The 16,682-nt window shown below is 43.0% G+C and overlaps 1 protein-coding gene across 5 annotated transcripts; it reads left to right on the top strand.

Moving 5' to 3' along the window:
- Positions 1-849: 849 nt before the first annotated feature.
- kctd17 (potassium channel tetramerization domain containing 17) lies at positions 850-15,684 on the top strand. 5 transcript variants are annotated; one of them, XM_072373229.1, is made up of 7 exons: positions 850-1,294; positions 9,729-9,837; positions 10,078-10,169; positions 10,762-10,857; positions 12,334-12,459; positions 12,960-13,095; positions 14,316-15,684. In XM_072373229.1, exons 1-6 carry the CDS (start codon positions 938-940, stop codon positions 13,053-13,055), a joined length of 876 nt encoding a protein of 291 aa, XP_072229330.1. In that variant the 5' UTR covers positions 850-937; the 3' UTR covers positions 13,056-13,095; positions 14,316-15,684. The 5 variants fall into 5 exon arrangements, with proteins under 5 accessions (XP_072229330.1, XP_072229328.1, XP_072229329.1 ...); XM_072373227.1 differs by having other exon boundaries at positions 10,762-10,905; XM_072373228.1 differs by having other exon boundaries at positions 10,759-10,857.
- Positions 15,685-16,682: the final 998 nt, after the last annotated feature.

Genomic DNA, 16,682 nt, shown 5'->3' with positions numbered 1-16,682 from the left:
AATCCCAAGATTACCAAGGCATTTTAGAGCTGAATATGCTGCTCATTATCAGTAGACTAGGTTAGAGGCAAAGCTCTTTGGTCTTTCAAAATGATTGTAACCAGAAGCACACATTCAGTGACATAATAGAATTGGTGTGAGAGAAAAGATGGACTGTTTGAAACTGTCTGGCAATGAGTGATAAACTAAATTCCACTGAAAATCCTTAAAGAGAGTTGTAATCATGAATTACACGAAGTACAGCAAATGATAATAAAGAAGCTTATATATGGCAACTTTATGGTTTGAGGTTCCAGTTGTTGCAACATCAGGCAACAGTAACCAGACCTTGGACATTGTATCAAACAAAATTGGTTAATTTGTATTAATTCTGATCTTCAATTGTTCTGACATGTACCATAACTGGTTTTAAAACAATGCTAATTGAGCTGACCACCAAGATTCCCTCCAAGACAGTAATTATTGTATTGATCTGATAAACTGCTGGTTTACTGGTTAAAAGTATATGCAACGTTCTATTTGCGATCCTTCAATCTGGTTTTAAAGGCTTTACTATGTCGATTCTCTGCTAGAGTTTCAAAATAACTGTACACGGAATACATAGAGAATTAGGAGAACTTGACACCCATGAAGGCCCATAACTTTTCAATGCCTTTGGATGCTCAAGAGGATTATTGCAGTCATTTAAACCAAATTTCATAACTGTGCCACAAAACGAATGTATCCAGAGAGTCAGGAACAAGCTGTAAAATATGAGTCTTAATTTGAAAGGGTTTCACGGATGTAATAAATCTAACTTCCTGAAACTCGACGCAGCTGATCTTTGAGCTCGTGCAGCTTGTAGGCGGAGCGTGTTCAAACAGCAAGAAGAAGACAAGCCAACGGACGGGAACGGACGGGCTCGTTCGGCTTCACCTCGTGTCGCGGCTTTTCCCAAATGGCAACGACCGTAGACGACCAGCGGGAACCGGCCGACGTTGCTGCGCCTTCGACGCACCACGGCTGCCAGCAGCACAACAGCAACAGCAACAACAATAACAACAACAACAACAAAGACAGCGAGGCGGGAGAGAGCGCGAGCTCCACAACCGCCTCAGCCACTGAACCCGGCGGCACGGCGTCGCAGAGTATCGGTAACGGCTCGGTCATCAATCCCAACGGAGGGAATAATGGGAAGTGGGTCCGGTTGAACGTTGGCGGAACGGTGTTCCTCACGACGCGGCACACCCTCCTGAAGGAGCAAACTTCGTTCCTTTACCGGCTGTGCCAGCAGCAGGACCTGCACTCAGACACGGTGAGTACGGTCGGAACATTTTAATCCCTGGTGAACGATACTTTTCAACAAGCGAAAAATAACCGATACCATGTCATAAGACGGGCTCCGCGCGTCTCTGTGATGCTTAAGAAAGAGCTCACACTGACATTATCTGAGTAATGTGATTATTTCACCTCACTTAGGCATGTACAGATTTGTAATAACATGTTTTAGCCGTCTCTGTTGGCTTACATTGAATAATTCTGATATTTCCTTGTAATATTCGACCGACTGCACGAATTATTTCCCTTATTGCGTCAAATCTGGTGAAAAAAAACCCCTATGTCCTCCTGTTACTGTAGTGACTGAAGTTGCTCTCTGTTCTGACTTTAACCATGTTTTTCATTTATTTGCAACACTGTAATCACCTGCATTGCTTTAGTAGGAAAGTTGGGTTTTGTCTAGATGTTATTTACTTCTATATAATTGAAGGATCTTTGGGATGAGGTGAAGCCTGTGACTGTAGCCTTGCAAGGACATCTAGATTTTGTATCACCTTTAACTAAAATGCCACTTTGTCTAGGAAATGCTTTGCTGCTGCTTCAGAGGATGCATGTAGTTGCTTAATGACCATCATCTATGCCGCATGTGCAGTATGAAGCGCTTTCTCTCCCCCTTTTCTTCTGTGTGTTTGTGTGCGTGTCCATCAGTTCGTGGTGTGAAATTAGCCTGCCTCAGATGGATGGACACGTGCAGCCTCTTCTGCAGGGATCTGCACAGTAGGTTGCTGTACAGCTGGCATCTTATGGGAACAGAGAGAGGAAGATGTATTATGCGTCTGCCAGTCACATGTAGACCGAACACACTGTAAGGCCTGGAGAGACTCATGAATGATGCAGCTTTCTATTAGGCCTTTGATATGTGTGTGTGTGACAGAGAAAGAAGGGGGTAGGTCGTCCCACATGGCTCGCAGCCAACTGTAACTTGACATTCTGTCGTCGTCGGGTGGAAACTCCGCATCTATATAATGTCAGATCATTCAGAAAATGTAAGGAGAATGAATATCTCGGGTCACGGTGTGTGTTGTTTCAGCCGTCTTACAGTATGCTCGTGTTCTGTAGCTCAGCGGAGAGCTGAGAGAGATGAGGCGACCCTCCATAAAGACTCCTGGCCAAACGCGAACCTGTAAGATATGCAGCCATACATTTATTAATTTGATTGATCATTTGACAGCTGGACCTGATGATTCTCACGTTTTGCCTGTTCACAGTGATTTGAGTAACAGTTATTTTACTGAATTATTATAGTCTCCTTACCTAAACATCAGCACTTCTTTCATATTGATTTCTTGACTTTTTATCCTTCTTCTGCAGTTATTTAAGTGCAGCAACTGTTTAGCTCGAGGTATTTTGCTTATTCTTCACTGGTGTTTCACCAGCTGCATTTTGAGTGGAATTTATTATTATTAATGCCACCGGTTGAATTGCAGAGACGGATGCCCCAGCACCGGCGTGGGTACCGGTACATTTTTATTGGTCAAATGGGAGACGAAAGAGAGGCCATCAAGGATGCTAGAAAAAAAAATACATCTAGACCGTTTTGGATCTGCAGCGGATAAGAGAATATCTTTACTGTGTCATGTGTTTGCAGAATGATTTGAACCTCAGCAGCATAGCAGGTATTTCTTCACCGGCAGCTAGATTCGAGTGAGGTTTTCTGCTGCACAGCGGTGGTGACTGTTCCCCTGCTGCACCGCCGGGCAGTGTGGAAAGAAAACTCTCCTGTGACCTTCAGCAGCGAGCTGAGAGGAGCTCCCTCTGCATTGCCTCAAATACACAAAGTCACACACAAATCTCTCCGTCTTGCGCAAACATACAGGCAAACTTCTTTGTTCATCGTTGCCTTTCCTGTCTCGTACTCCTGTCCTCTGTTCATCCTCAGCCTGAGTAGCTGACGCACTCTAAACGTGTATTCAATTCTTTTTTTCCGTCCATGTTTTTTTTATTTGTTGTCTCTTGATCACAAATCCCCAATCTCAGTAGACACAAAAATAGACTATATTTAACTTTTTTGGCTCCACCAGACGGCTGTCATCTTGACAACAGGAACTGGGCTGTCGACATAGCTTTGACTCTTCCATGAGTTATAACTGAAGAGCAACATGGTTGCACAGAGGTCCGAGTTAGTACTTATTGTTTATACAGAGATACTGTGCTATAGATAGACCTCTCAGAAAAGAGCATGTTTCGTGTTGTCATGAGGACTTCAGCAGTCCTGGAGATGCGTCATTGTTGTCTGTCCTCAGGTGCTGTTGTCCCTGTGTAATATTGGCCTGTGTTTCCTTATTGTGTAAGTTGTTAATGCCCCAGTTTTATTGATCCAAGAAACATTCCTGTGTGTATACACAGAGAGAGACTCTGAGCCCAGGAAGATTTGGAGCTGAACTCCAGTAGCCTAGAAAGAAAAATTGTAGCTGGGTCGGGGTAGTCGTGTCTCTTTTTAGTTCTGTTGTAGTACATTTATTAATGTCACAGTGAACACACCGATTTTAGCCGCTGCGAATGCTAAGATGACTAAAAAATAATGTTTCAGATTGGCTGGATGGTTGGACAGAAAGACATTAGTCTTGTTCGGAAATGTAGAATCTTATCCTGAAAACAAGATGCATCTTGAGCTGTATTCCCTTAAGAAACATGGACCAGCAGTGCAGCGTTTTTCCTCCCAGCTTGTCAAACTAGCACTGTCGTGTCAACACATGGAAGTTAATATTAGAGACCAAGAAGAGCACAGTGCCAGAACACGCTTCTAGCTAAATGGGTCATATCGTATCATCAGCTGACTACAAACATCACACCTCTAAAGAGAGTAGCTACACAGGCTTTCCCTCACTGATGGGCCACTTCACTCAAGGTGAAAAAAGCTCGGCTACAAAAAAAGAACGAAAACATTGACCCCTGTGGGTAAAAGAGCTGTTACATTTTTATTTGAGTGTCTTTAAGTGGGTGCATTGTGTCAGAATTCTGTGTAAACAAGCAGACATCGACTTTAAACGAGCCTCTGCTCAGGGAAGCTAAATCACACAGTTCAACCTGTGCGTTTACGTCTTCTTTCCCCCTCTGATGGGCTGATGTGAGTTTGTCTCTGCTCAGGGGTTCCTGACTTCGCTCACTAAATCCCTGCGTAGACGCAGACAGTTTATCCGTCTCTGTGCGACTGTTTTAATGAGATTACAGGCACCTTCTGCGACCATGCCCCCCTGCTGAACCAAACCCGGGGTTTAATGCGGCCCAAGCTGACCCCATGCCATCCCATCCAATTGCATTATGTGGCCAGATTCAGCTATGGTATCGACCTATGTGAGCTGAACAGATACCACGTAGGTGATCGCTAACTGCAGCCACATAGTTGTTTTAATACAGATGTGGCGTGGTCAGTGATTTGACCCATTAAATACCACGTGGGTCATGCAAATCAGTTTAGAACAGCCTAGTGCTGTCATTTGGGTTGTGTGTACCAACTAATTTAATTATTTTCTTCTTAGATCAATTTTTTGTAACCGGACGTCTGTGTGAGACATTTCACCATTCAACTATGGATTCCATCACTTGCCTAGACTCATGTTATTACCCTATTTGTGTTCAGATGTTTGATATGAGGTGCTGGCTGGCAGCGCTAATCTGAGGGGGAAAGAGAGCCAAGGTTTTTATCTTAGAGCTGTGTGAACTTGTCATTTTGTTATCAGCAGGATACATATTTAGACTTTGGGTCATGAAATAACAGCTCGCTTGGTGTTTATGTTGAAGTGAGGGTTTTTAGTAAGAAAGTTGGGGGGAAAAGTTGCAATATGTACGTATTATTTGATGTTTTACTTCATTATGTGGCCGTGTTCTTTAACTGAATTGCATAAATGTTTCAGGAGGACACAGAAATCTCACCTGTGAGGAGCTGCTGTGATGCCTCCTTTATTGAAAACGTTACCACTATCACCGAGTAGTCGGTGGCTCAGACAGGCTACCTGTGATCCCACGAGTGATAAATTAGGCTAAATTAGAAATTACACTCATGTGTGGCGTGTTCTCGGAGCTCCTCGCCTCCGTTTGATCACAATTACACGGGCAAGTCCAATATAAATGTGCATTTTACATCCTCACTTAGACTAGGAACTTGTACAGCACAGAGTTAAGAAAAGAATAGTTACAATAGACAAAGTTTGAAGACATGGCTGCAAGTGGATGTAGAATAAATGCCTGAAAAAAATGGGACCATGAGTATCGTGTTGAATAAAGCAGAAATTTAAAGTCTTTCCCTAGTCTGTCTTGCCTGTAGAGCAAATATTTCTGAATGACAACACCTCAAATAAGCTGTAAGTACTATTATTGGTCAAAGTGAATACCCAACAAGCTCAAACAAAACAAGAAAACCGAACAAAACCAATGCACTTTCCCCATATCAGTCAGTCCCGGTGTTAACAAAAGCTCACGAAAGCACAAAACTGCAGACAGAATGGTGTGTTTTGAGAACCGAATGGGGCTTTTGTTTGGCTGTTGCCAGTGAGATTTACTTAGATCTACGGGCAGATGCTGTGGAGTCGCATCGTATTTCCCTGAACAAATGCTTTGTGAGCTGGTAACTCTTCAGCCAGATTCTTGATTCAAATATTTGAAGTGCTAAATAAGCGTGAGCATCGCTACCGGCCCAGTAGTGATCAGTGATGTCGTTGCAGATAATACCTCGCAGTGGTTGAGCAATCAGCTTTGCAAGTTGTAATCATGTGACTGAAAGTAGTCATGACTTTGCACAATCTCTATTGCACACCGGCGCTTTCAAATTTGCATTGGTTTTCATTTGGAATCCAGGCCGCACTTAAGCAGCGAAGCGATGAAATGAAGCATTATTCATCCAGTGCTTCTTCGAGCTTCTCAAGATCCTTCTTTCTTTTTTTTCATTTAGGCCTGTCGCAGTGTCAGATTTTCACTGCCATGATTATGATTACCTTAGGAACTCAGCATAAGAATGTTAAGAAAGATAAGCTTTCAGGTAACTTACACTAAGATTATTAGTGTTTGATGAAGTGTTTCTTAGCAGTAATCTATGATAGTGGAGAAAGTAACACAACAATACAGTATTATCTTAAAACAATAGGACTTGCGTGGAGCATTTTTTGGGAGCAACTGTTTGTATTAGTTCTGGGAACCAGTGTGGGCATGCAATGTTATGCACTGCTTGTGCGATGGAATGTCAGCCAGGCCAATACTAGATGTATTTCAACACAACCCCTCTTGGCATTGTGGGACATTATTTTTGATTCACTCGACCATCTCTAATGCAGAGAAGAGAAAAGAAAGAGGAGGACAAGAAAGAGCCCTTACATAACATGTCGAAGATGCATAATTGGTACCATCAAATGATATGCTGCAGCTCCAAATGGACCTGCCAAAATGAACGAATGCAAATGGCGTTTGTCTGAGAGAGCAAAAGCGTGCCTCTGACACCTCCAGAAAGCCCCCCCTCCCCAATCACCATCCCCGTTTGGTCATGCCCACACTGTCAAGTCAAGTCACGCTTTTGAGGCGGCAGCCTGTCTTCCACTGCAGCTCAGCTCATTCAGGAGAGTGAGCGTGCATGCATTTGCCTTTGCATATGCTCTGTGCTCCAGTAACATCCCCTCCACTCGTATCCTTTTGATCTCCAGTAAAAACACACTGTGTTTGCACACAATGCCTCTTGGTCTTAGTAACGCATCCTTCCATCTTGTTTCTTTTTTTTTCTCTGTCTCTCAGTCAGTCTTCATCTTCTATCCGTCTGACAGAGTCCCCGTGTTTCTTTGTAGATCGTCTGATTTCATCATTTTTACTCTTTATTTCTCATAGAAGATCATTTGTTACAACGTTTCTCCTGACATTTTTCTCTCTTGCCCCCCTGCCTCATTCGTCTTTTTGCTTCCTCTAAAAATATTCCTCGCCTAGCTTCGTTGCCAACTAACAGACTGCTGTTCAGTCTGAATATGTACAATTGTGTTTGTAGCAGTCCCTGCTGCACTTTGAATTTATTTCACGTCTCATATTGGGAAAAGCTCATCGGGATTGGCTGGAACTGAAGACATGATTGCCACGGACAAAGTCATTTTCTCCATGAAAATTGGGCAGACGGCACACCATCCATCATTTCCATATGAACATTCGGGTTCTTCTGTCTGTATTTTGGGATTAATTCTCTCCCCGTTGTCTGGCGCACTGATGTGATCACTGCAACCAGTCTCGTCCTGTAGGGTGGGTTAACCAGCTATTTCTCCACATATGCCTCCTTTATTCCCAATTTTCAAGGAATAAAAAGGAAAACGCACTACGTACATACCTTAGTTGGTAGTATTCATGCTGCCTATGGGAAGAAGGAAACATTTATGCAGTTTTACACTGGGGAAAAAATTCATAGCTTTTTCATAACAACCAGTTTCTATTGCTGCGTTGAAATACCTTCTTTAAGGAGGTTTACAATCCCTTCCTTTGTTTCCACTGACGGCTCCCTCGTTGGCCCCGTGTTTCCTGCCAATCGTTGAGCCAATCATTACATTTCTTTCAAATATGTTTTACAAAACCAGATTGTATTCTTGATTGTGGGTTTCAGTGTCTTGCCCAAGGATATCACGACATGTAGACTGTAAAGATTGGTTATCCTTTAACTGAAAGGTTGCCAATCTACAGCGATCTACTGTGGTGCCACTCCAGAAGTTGTTTAAGAAACTTTGATGAGCTTTGGACGCTTTTCTCCAGTTTCAGTTGCATGGAATGAAAGGAAAGACTGAGGTTGGAAATTTTGCAATAACCAGATTTCCTCAGTATCGCAGTAACGATTGTGACCCCGTCGCCGATGATGGGGAGAGCCCGAAAATCACTGATACCAGCCCGTTGAAATGATTCAGATTACACTTCGTCTACCAGATTTTTGCCACCATTCAAAGCACAAAGGCCTTTTATTTTAGAATTCTCCTAACAGACATCTGAGGGCTGTGGTTAAAGGAAGTCACCGGTCGGCCCACACTGGCACTCTGCCAGCTCATTTGCTTTGTGTTCTGCTGCAGGAAGAAGACGGGAACTCTCACATCAAGCGTGATGTTGGTTACATCGCAGTTCCAAACAAACAAAGTCGGGTTTCAATGTTGTTCGTTGGTTCCCTAAAATTTAAATTCCACTTTTTATTAGATTTTTAGTTTTCTTTTACCTGCCGATTCCAATTTTTCTCTATTGACTACAATAGACGAAGTGGTGCAGAGTTGCACAGATTTTAGAGCCTTTTAGTATAAAAGTGCACAATACAACAGGAAAGACTTGTGCAGTGTTTTCACTTTTGCAAATGCGCATCAGTATAAAAAGCAAAGAGAGATCTAACAAAGTTTCCACTTCCATCTGTAATTCCTTGAATTTTTTCTCATCAAGGCTTTTTTTTATTTATTCTTTTTTTTTATTGCTAATAATGGTGAAATAAAAATGGATTCAATCTTCTGGGTTATGTAATAATCAAATATAAGAAGGTTATTGAAATTACAATTATGATGTGGCTTCTTGTGTGCGGGCAGGGCCCTCATATAAAGGCCATGTGCGTCCGTGCGAGATGCCGCTGGAGGCCAAGGTTTTATCTTGCTGCTTCAGTAAGCAGCCCAAAAGAACCGGTCACATGATCAGAATGAATTTTCTTTATCGAGCTGAGCGCCTTGCTTTCTCTGGTCTAAATAAGGAGACCCAAAATATTGATGTACATTCCACCAACCAGCTGACATTACGCTGGGCTGCCAGAGTGTGAATGATAGTTTAAGATATGAGGACTTGATCGCCTCCAGCTCACTGTTTCAGCTGTCGTTTACCAGTACCTTAAGGCAAGTACATTTTCCAACATGTGTCACAGAGCGTCGGATCAGCTGAGGAACCAAAGTAGATTTGCTCACGTTCTTTTCCCCCATTTAAAGTTTTTCAGCAACACGTACATTTCTCCTGCAGTGGCTCTTTTGTAAAGTTATCTTCAAAAGGAGGGGCTGAGCTTCGTCACGAGGAGAGAACGGTGGGAGGATGTGTGTGTGTGTGTGTGTGTGTGTGTTGGAAGAGCAGAACCATGACATAACAGCCAGGCAGACTTGGCAGGAACAGCCTGAAGGTGAAACAGGCAGGCTGTCGATACACGTGTGAGCACAAAAGTCAATATCAGCCCCGTCTCAGTGGCACTAACTAGCATCTGCTTTGTCCAACCGCTAAAATGCTTTTTTGTTTGCGGGTAGCGCTGAAAGGAAACGCTGAATAGGAAAAGTCGCTTTAATGTTTCTTTTCTGCTGCGCTCGCGTACAACTCTTGTAATTAATTTGTGGAATATATTTGTTTTAACCGCAGAGCAAGCTGTGCATAGCATAACATTAGAAGCTGGGTTTTTGGTGTGATGACGTCATAAAGGACTGTGTTCTTCCCGTCTTTCTGTGCTTCTGTAACAGGATGAGACTGGAGCCTACGTGATTGACAGAGACCCCACCTACTTCGGCCCCATCCTCAACTACCTGCGGCATGGCAAATTGGTCTACAACAAGGAGCTCGCTGAGGAAGGTCTCATGTTTTTGACTTTTCTCTGACGGGTTTGGGGTGAAGGGTTTGTTTTGTTGGGACTGTATTGGTCCAGTTTGGCTGTTCATTGGAAAGAATGCAGCACATGTGTTATACATCCAGATATTAGGTCAGCGACTGTCTTACACCACGAGTTGTGATTAAGAGGTCACCATAGAGGGCAAGATAATGTCAAACCATGGCTAATTGTGTTGTACTTACTTATTTTTTTCTTGTTTCAAGGTGTCCTTGAAGAGGCAGAGTTTTACAACATAACACCCCTGATCAAACTGATCAAGGAGAGGATCATTGAGAGGGACTCAAAAGCCACACAGGTAACACAAAACCCCTTTCAAGTGTTTTTCAAGTGTCAAGTTTAACGTGTAACTGCACTCTGGAGTCCAACACTGATCTCATTATCCACTGTATAGAATTTCTAATAAGACTATTGTAGTTATTAGCCTCAGAAATACAGTACAGCCACGGTTTTATTTATATTCCCTGAGGCTGGGGTCAGTGGGTGTTGCTCTGTAAAGCCGGCAACTGAGCAGCTTGCATGCAAAACTCCCTTTGTGGTTCTAGCCTTTGATGCTGCATTCAGTTACAGAAAAAGGAACTCAGAATATCCAGTTTATAGAAAAATCGAAAGTAAGAAAATGGACGTAGTCGTGAAACTGGGGGAAAGATTGGCCAACTTTGAAGTTCACCTTATGTATTTCGCCGGTTTGACTTGATCTGATAAACCATTGGACACATTTTTTGGTAGCGCTTTGATAACTACTTAGTTTGTTAAGTGAACTATGTAAATCTGTTAATAGTAAAGAAAACTCAAAATATATCCCCTTTAAAGATTTACAAGATGAAATACCTTCCTCTCCGTCCACATCCCCTGTGTCCTCAACTTCCTCTTTTCTCATTCCCCAGCAGGTGCCCCCCAAGCACGTCTACCGAGTGTTGCAGTGTCAGGAGGAGGAGTTAACCCAGATGGTCTCCACGATGTCAGACGGCTGGAAGTTTGAGCAGGTCAGCGTGCGCACCTGCAGAAAGCCCCGCACCGGACTGCTCTGGACTGTGGGTTGGACTCACGCTGCTGCTGACCCTTCAGTTTTGACCCTTGGTCTGACCCCCTGACCCTGACTTCAGCCCTACTGTCTTCACTCCCAAAACTGACTTTAGTTATAAACAAAACAAATTATAGACCGTGCCCACACCTTTTACCTTAAGTAGCACTTTGAAATTGTGATCCCACGTAAGCTTTAATCACGGTTAATTCCTGTTAGTCTAACTGCGAAGGTCCTAACTTCTGATTACAAAAATAGTTCCAGCTGCTTCTTGTGGAATATTATTAAATTAGATTAACAGTGACACGATAAAACTCCCAAACTCCGATTAACCTACAGGGGCGCAGTGCTAAAAACTAGCACAATAGGAACACAGGTTGCAAGTTTCAGCCGTTCACTACGGTTTTGTGCTGGTTAGAAGTTCGAGAACTCTGCGAGAATCTTCATTTTAGACAATGAAAAACATCCAATAAATCTATAAAGTATTAACACAGAAATTCTTTGTTCACAGTGTGAGAAACACATTCAACAGGCCAACAATGAATCGGTCACTTATAGTTCTTGGTAGCAGGAAGCTGACTGACCAGCAGCAACACCAGGTGCCGTCGTTGGTTCCATACTCTCAAATTATTTAGTCTTATTCTGCAAATTGAATATCTTAAGATTTTATCCAGCAGAGTAAATTGAAGACGTTTAATTAGAAGCCTTTTTCACTTCTTTCAATATTGCTGATGATTAAAAATGGTTAGCCGCCACCTAAGTGTGAAACAAATGACTAAAAGTTCGCAGCTGCAGTCCAGAATCGAATGCAACACTTTGGACTGCCTTAGGCATTGCTTATCCACTAAATCTGTACATGCTTAGGAAAAATATATCAATGTGGGAAGCGGAGATATTAAATAACAAGACTTATGTAAGTTGAGCCAGCACCAGCTCCTATATTGATCTTTTGAGTCACTGGAGTGTCAGTGATCGCTCCAAGTGTGTCAGCGCTAACATTACATCATAAAAAGTCCAGACCTGCTGAGTTTAGTCTGTTAACTCACCCAGCCCATCCAAACTTTAGCCTAAAATCACATTCAGATCCCTCTCCCTCCCTCACGCCTCTGCTTTGGCACCTCGCTCCACTGCATGCTGCGCCGCTCTTTTATTTGCAGAAGCTGACTCGCAGCTGTTTCACAATTACTAGAAGTAAACAGCGCTTCTCACGGAGTTCACCCCCATACAGCGACGATAATAGAAAGCTGTATGCTCTGAACCCCTGCCCTCCTCACCTTTGCATGAGTGCAGAAGTCTTTCTTTGCTTTCGTACAGGATCTCTCTGTCTCCATTTTCTCTGCTGTGTTGTATACTCCTACCTGACACCTTCTCTGTCCCTTTGTCTCCATCCCTCCGTCGTCTGTGCACCTTTTGGGTCTGTATCTCACTCCTCGTGTAGATGGTGAACATCGGCTCGTCGTACAGCTACGGAACAGAGGACCAGGCTGAGTTTCTGTGCGTGGTATCCAAGGAGCTTCACACACCTGGATCTGGCCTGGGTACGGAGCAGAGCCACAAAACCAAGGTGAAACATTTAGTTTTATTATTAAAAACACACATATCGATGCGTTTTAAAACAGCCAATGCACGTCGAAGCTGTGTGATTGTGTGCGGGTCTTAACTGGCTTTGTATGTGCGTATTGATGTTCTGTGGTCGGGTGTGTGAGAGAGCGGTGAGCCACCTCCTCTCACTCAAGTAGATGCAAGTGTGCTTTGATCTGGTGCCCTCCACCAAAAGCTCCAAATGTCATTTGCCTTGAAATGTCATTCACAAACACATCCACTCCACCATTCACACAGCTCTGCATCTGTTTCCTGCAATTATCGATCATCCTCCTCTCTTTCTCTCCCTCAGTCGGCTCACTTTCTCTGTCACATGGATATATTGATGTATATCTGTCTGTTTGCCCCTCAGCATCTCACTGACGCTCATCAGCGTGTTCATTTTTGTTGTTTTCTGTCTTGTTTTGTTTTGTTTTTTCCTTTCCTTTGTGTTTCCCCCTCCCTCCCTCATGCTGAGTGAAGCCGGCAGAGATGCAAGACGAGGGAGCAGCGAAGGAGGAGGAGGAGGAGGAGGAGGGAGGGAGAGAAACCACACCAAATGAGTGGCTTAGAGAATGAGGGAGTGATATTTCTTTGTTCCAAAGAAATGCGGGAATGGGTGAGGAACTGTGCAAAAGATGTTTTAGTGGGTAGATGATGTAGATTTTAGTGTGTTTATGTGTGGTTGTGTTTCATAGCACGGCATTCAGGATGACCTTTAAGCTGCCCGACTGTTACAGTGAAACCAGCGCTTACTGGAAACCATACACAAAAGATTCCGATTCAGATAAACTTCAATCTCCATGGAGAGATTCTTTTTCCACAGTGCTCCGCTGGAGACATAAAAAGTAACACTGTGAAAATTAAGAATAGAAATGCAGGCATCGAGTAGATACAAATAGTGCAAACCATCCACATGGGATTTTCAGCACCTATGGGTTAGGGTATAATAATCTTTCAGTATGAAAGACTGAGTTTTGTTTCTTCAAACTCAAAAGTATTCCTAAACCTTTTTTAGTTTTTCAAAATTAGAGATTCTAGAGGTTTAATGTGTGAACATGTTTTCTGTTCCGACAAAATCAGAATATACGTTTAGCTTGTTATTAGCTTGTCTCAAGTACATGAAAAAGGTTATTATGAAAATACGCACTGCCTGGAAACTGCTAAATAGATGTAGTCTGTAATGTCCCGCAGATGGCATTGATTACGGAAGAGAAAACAACATTGATTATTTCATTAGCAAATCTTCAGCCAGGGTGCCGTCTGCCGACAATCTCTGCATCACAAAAGAAAGGCGAGCATTTCCTCAAAAAAGCAGCCGCTGCTTTTCTTATTTCTGAAAGTATGCTAGCTGGCACGCAGGCTATATAAGACGGCCTCGTGCTGCCACTGCCACGTCATTGATCAGCCAGCAGATGAACATGTCCCTCTGCTGCAGGTCCAACAGCGACTGCAGCCGCCCTTACAGATATTGATTGAGCGCTGCATCTCTGTGGGCTCTCATTTCCAGCACTGTGACATGGAATATCTCTGACCTTTCGGTGCAGCTGTAGCGTTAGATGTCCCTCCCAGTCTGTGCAGAAACACACAGTGACAATGTAAAGATGAAGTCAAAGGGACACACACAGACGCACTTTAATGTTGAACAGAGCTGTGTATGTTCCAATCATTGCACATGTCAGTTATTTACTATAATTTACTGTCATTTTGTCACCATGTTCATCATTATCCTCACAATCATCGCAGTCAAACTGTGGCTTAGGCTGTCTGAAAGGATTATAGATTGCACTGTAACTGAACTGCAGTCCCTCATGTGTGCTGTATTTCTTCTTTTCACAGCTTTTCCAGATCCATGGGTCCCGGATGTAGAAATGGCGAGACTTCATTTTCTTCTAGGCTTGTGACATTCTGTAGATGGTGTACATCTGCGTAGTGTGAACCAAACTACTAGTTACCGAATCCACCACCCCCCCCTAAAAAAAAAAACAGCTAAAAAACACTTTATATCATGGTCAGTTGCAGCGATATCATTCAAAATATTACTCTGTCAAACTAATTTTACGTGTATGGCCAAGGGCAATCGTGGAGCTTAGTAAGTCATAACCAAAGATTGTTATTATTATTATTATTATTATTATTGCAGCTGGCTGAACCAAGGTGCTGAACCATAATGTGACAGAGAACATGAAATCTGCCCTCAGACCCAGCTGTTGCCGTGTTGCTATGATTTGACAGTTGGTGTGAAAGGATCCTTTCCTTGAGTGGCATTTATCAATTATCGATCATCTTCCTCGTCCCAGAGACGGATGCAGTTGGCGCCCAAACCTTGTACTTGCGTGTAGCCTCGTATACCAGTCGGCTCTGAGTTGCCATGCATGCCTGTAGTTCCACTTCTCTGTTGCCTTCAGCGTGTACACAGGTGAGCTGGTGGCACTGTACATTGCAAGCAGTTATTAGGTACATATTAAAACAGTTGAGGGGAAAAAAAGGATACAAAAAATGTTTGAAAAAATGTAATGAAGTCTCCTAGCAATGATGTTGATTATTTTTGGCCACACCCTCCCTCATTACACAAATACCACCTGGAAATGGAATTACTGACTATAAGAAACATTCAAATGTGTGTGGTTTAAAGCTGGGAAATAAGTATGAAAGTGCTCCTTTGCCCGATAACTGCATGCAGCGTATGTCTACTCAGGCGTCCTCTGGGTTGATCGACCTTAAATTTACAGAAAGTGTAACTCAAGGAGGAGAAAGGATTTGTTTGAGCTCGGCAACGTGACCTTACAGAAGTGACTAGTAAAGATCGGAGTAGAGAGCAGTCAGCAGGCGCACAGCACTGGCGAAAGACACTCGCTGATACAATACTGCATCACCTCGTGCAGCGGTGTGACCTCGTGGTCATGTTTGGGATCCAGAGGCGCTGATCGTTGAGTCAGGAAAGGCTGAAGGAGGAGGGCAGAGGGAGCATGGAAAATCAAAAGAAAGGGGAGAAGAAATGTTGATTGTCCTCTCTCCGAATTCACAGGATGAGAGATTTGCCACAGTGCAAAATATATGAAAAAAAAAGACATGGTTAACATATAAGAATTGCACCACTGATCAAATTCCAAACCCGGCACATTCATTGACGTTTGCTATGAAATGTATTTATTTTTCGATGTTATTCAGTGAATTAAAGACATCCACCTCTCCAGGGGAGGAAAAAGCTCTGGAAGTGTACGTGTTGAATGCTGGAAACTAAAGGACTAGCCTTAAATAACAAGGCGTTTGGTTTATATCAGCATGTAATAAAATGTGTAAATAGGCATTTAGACTAGATTATGTCTACAACATGCTGTAACTCATCAGAGCACAAGTAGCCGATAGTAGAAGTGACGCTAACGTGGAAATGGGGACAGACTTTGGCTCTTTTGCACAGAACTACAAAAATGGAGTGAAAATGTTGACATTAGGTTTATTATCCTGAGTTTAAAAAAGTTAAATAGGACACATTTCTTATTATGGGTTGGGTTTTTTTTCTTTCTTTTTTTTTCTTAAAGCTACAGTCCTTTGTCTAAATCCTCTGAGGTTTAGCCCAACCCCATGAGATGCCTGCTGCCCCTGAGACAACTGCAGCGGTGTTAAGCTCGCTGTTTGCAGATTCTGTTCGAACCTCCTGCCGTCACACCCCTCTGTAACCCCCGACTGTCCGGCAACACGCAGCGAGGTGGCGCAGAAACAGCCAGGCAATTACAGAAACAATGACAGACAATCGAGGCTTCAAAATTTTGATGATTCTGGCTGTACCTAAACCGTCTTGTCTGTTTATCGCAGTTAGAAGAAACGGATATCCTGGACCTTTTGCATTCTCGCCACGAATTATTGGCAGGATTAGCTGAACACAATGAAGTTTGATCAGTTGAGCCACAGTTACTGAACGCGCATATGATAATCATACGTGTGATTATCATATCGTATTTAGTGTTATTATTCAGCTCTTTTTAACTTGGATCATTCAGTGCCTTGAGTTCAAGCAGCAAAACTGACCAACATGTTAAAATGATCTCGGGTGTTATTACGTGCATTTGTTTTTTTATGTTTTCATCAAAGAATGGAGAGTTTACCGTCTCAGTGAGAGTCCAGATTTTTGTTACGTGTGTAAATGACTTCCTCTGTTGTTGCTCTGAGGTGTTCCAGTAGAGCTGAAATGTGTGTGTGTGTGTC

This window comes from Leuresthes tenuis, unplaced genomic scaffold (assembly GCF_036924035.1).
Source record: "Leuresthes tenuis unplaced genomic scaffold, fLeuTen1.0.hap1 SCAF_20, whole genome shotgun sequence".
NCBI classification, from domain to species: Eukaryota; Metazoa; Chordata; class Actinopteri; order Atheriniformes; family Atherinopsidae; genus Leuresthes; species Leuresthes tenuis.
The sequence above is the reverse complement of the archived record's forward strand: the minus strand, read 5'-3'. Positions and strand labels throughout refer to the sequence as shown.

Bases quoted from the DNA above. Each gene is read 5' to 3' on its own strand.
- kctd17 (XM_072373226.1), top strand. From the start codon at position 938: ATGGCAACGACCGTAGACGACCAGCGGGAACCGGCCGACGTTGCTGCG. The intron at 10,170-10,758 runs GTAACACAAAAC...CTCATTCCCCAG, and splicing joins GGGACTCAAAAGCCACACAG to CAGGTGCCCCCCAAGCACGT. The intron at 12,460-12,959 runs GTGAAACATTTA...TGCTGAGTGAAG, and splicing joins AGCAGAGCCACAAAACCAAG to CCGGCAGAGATGCAAGACGA.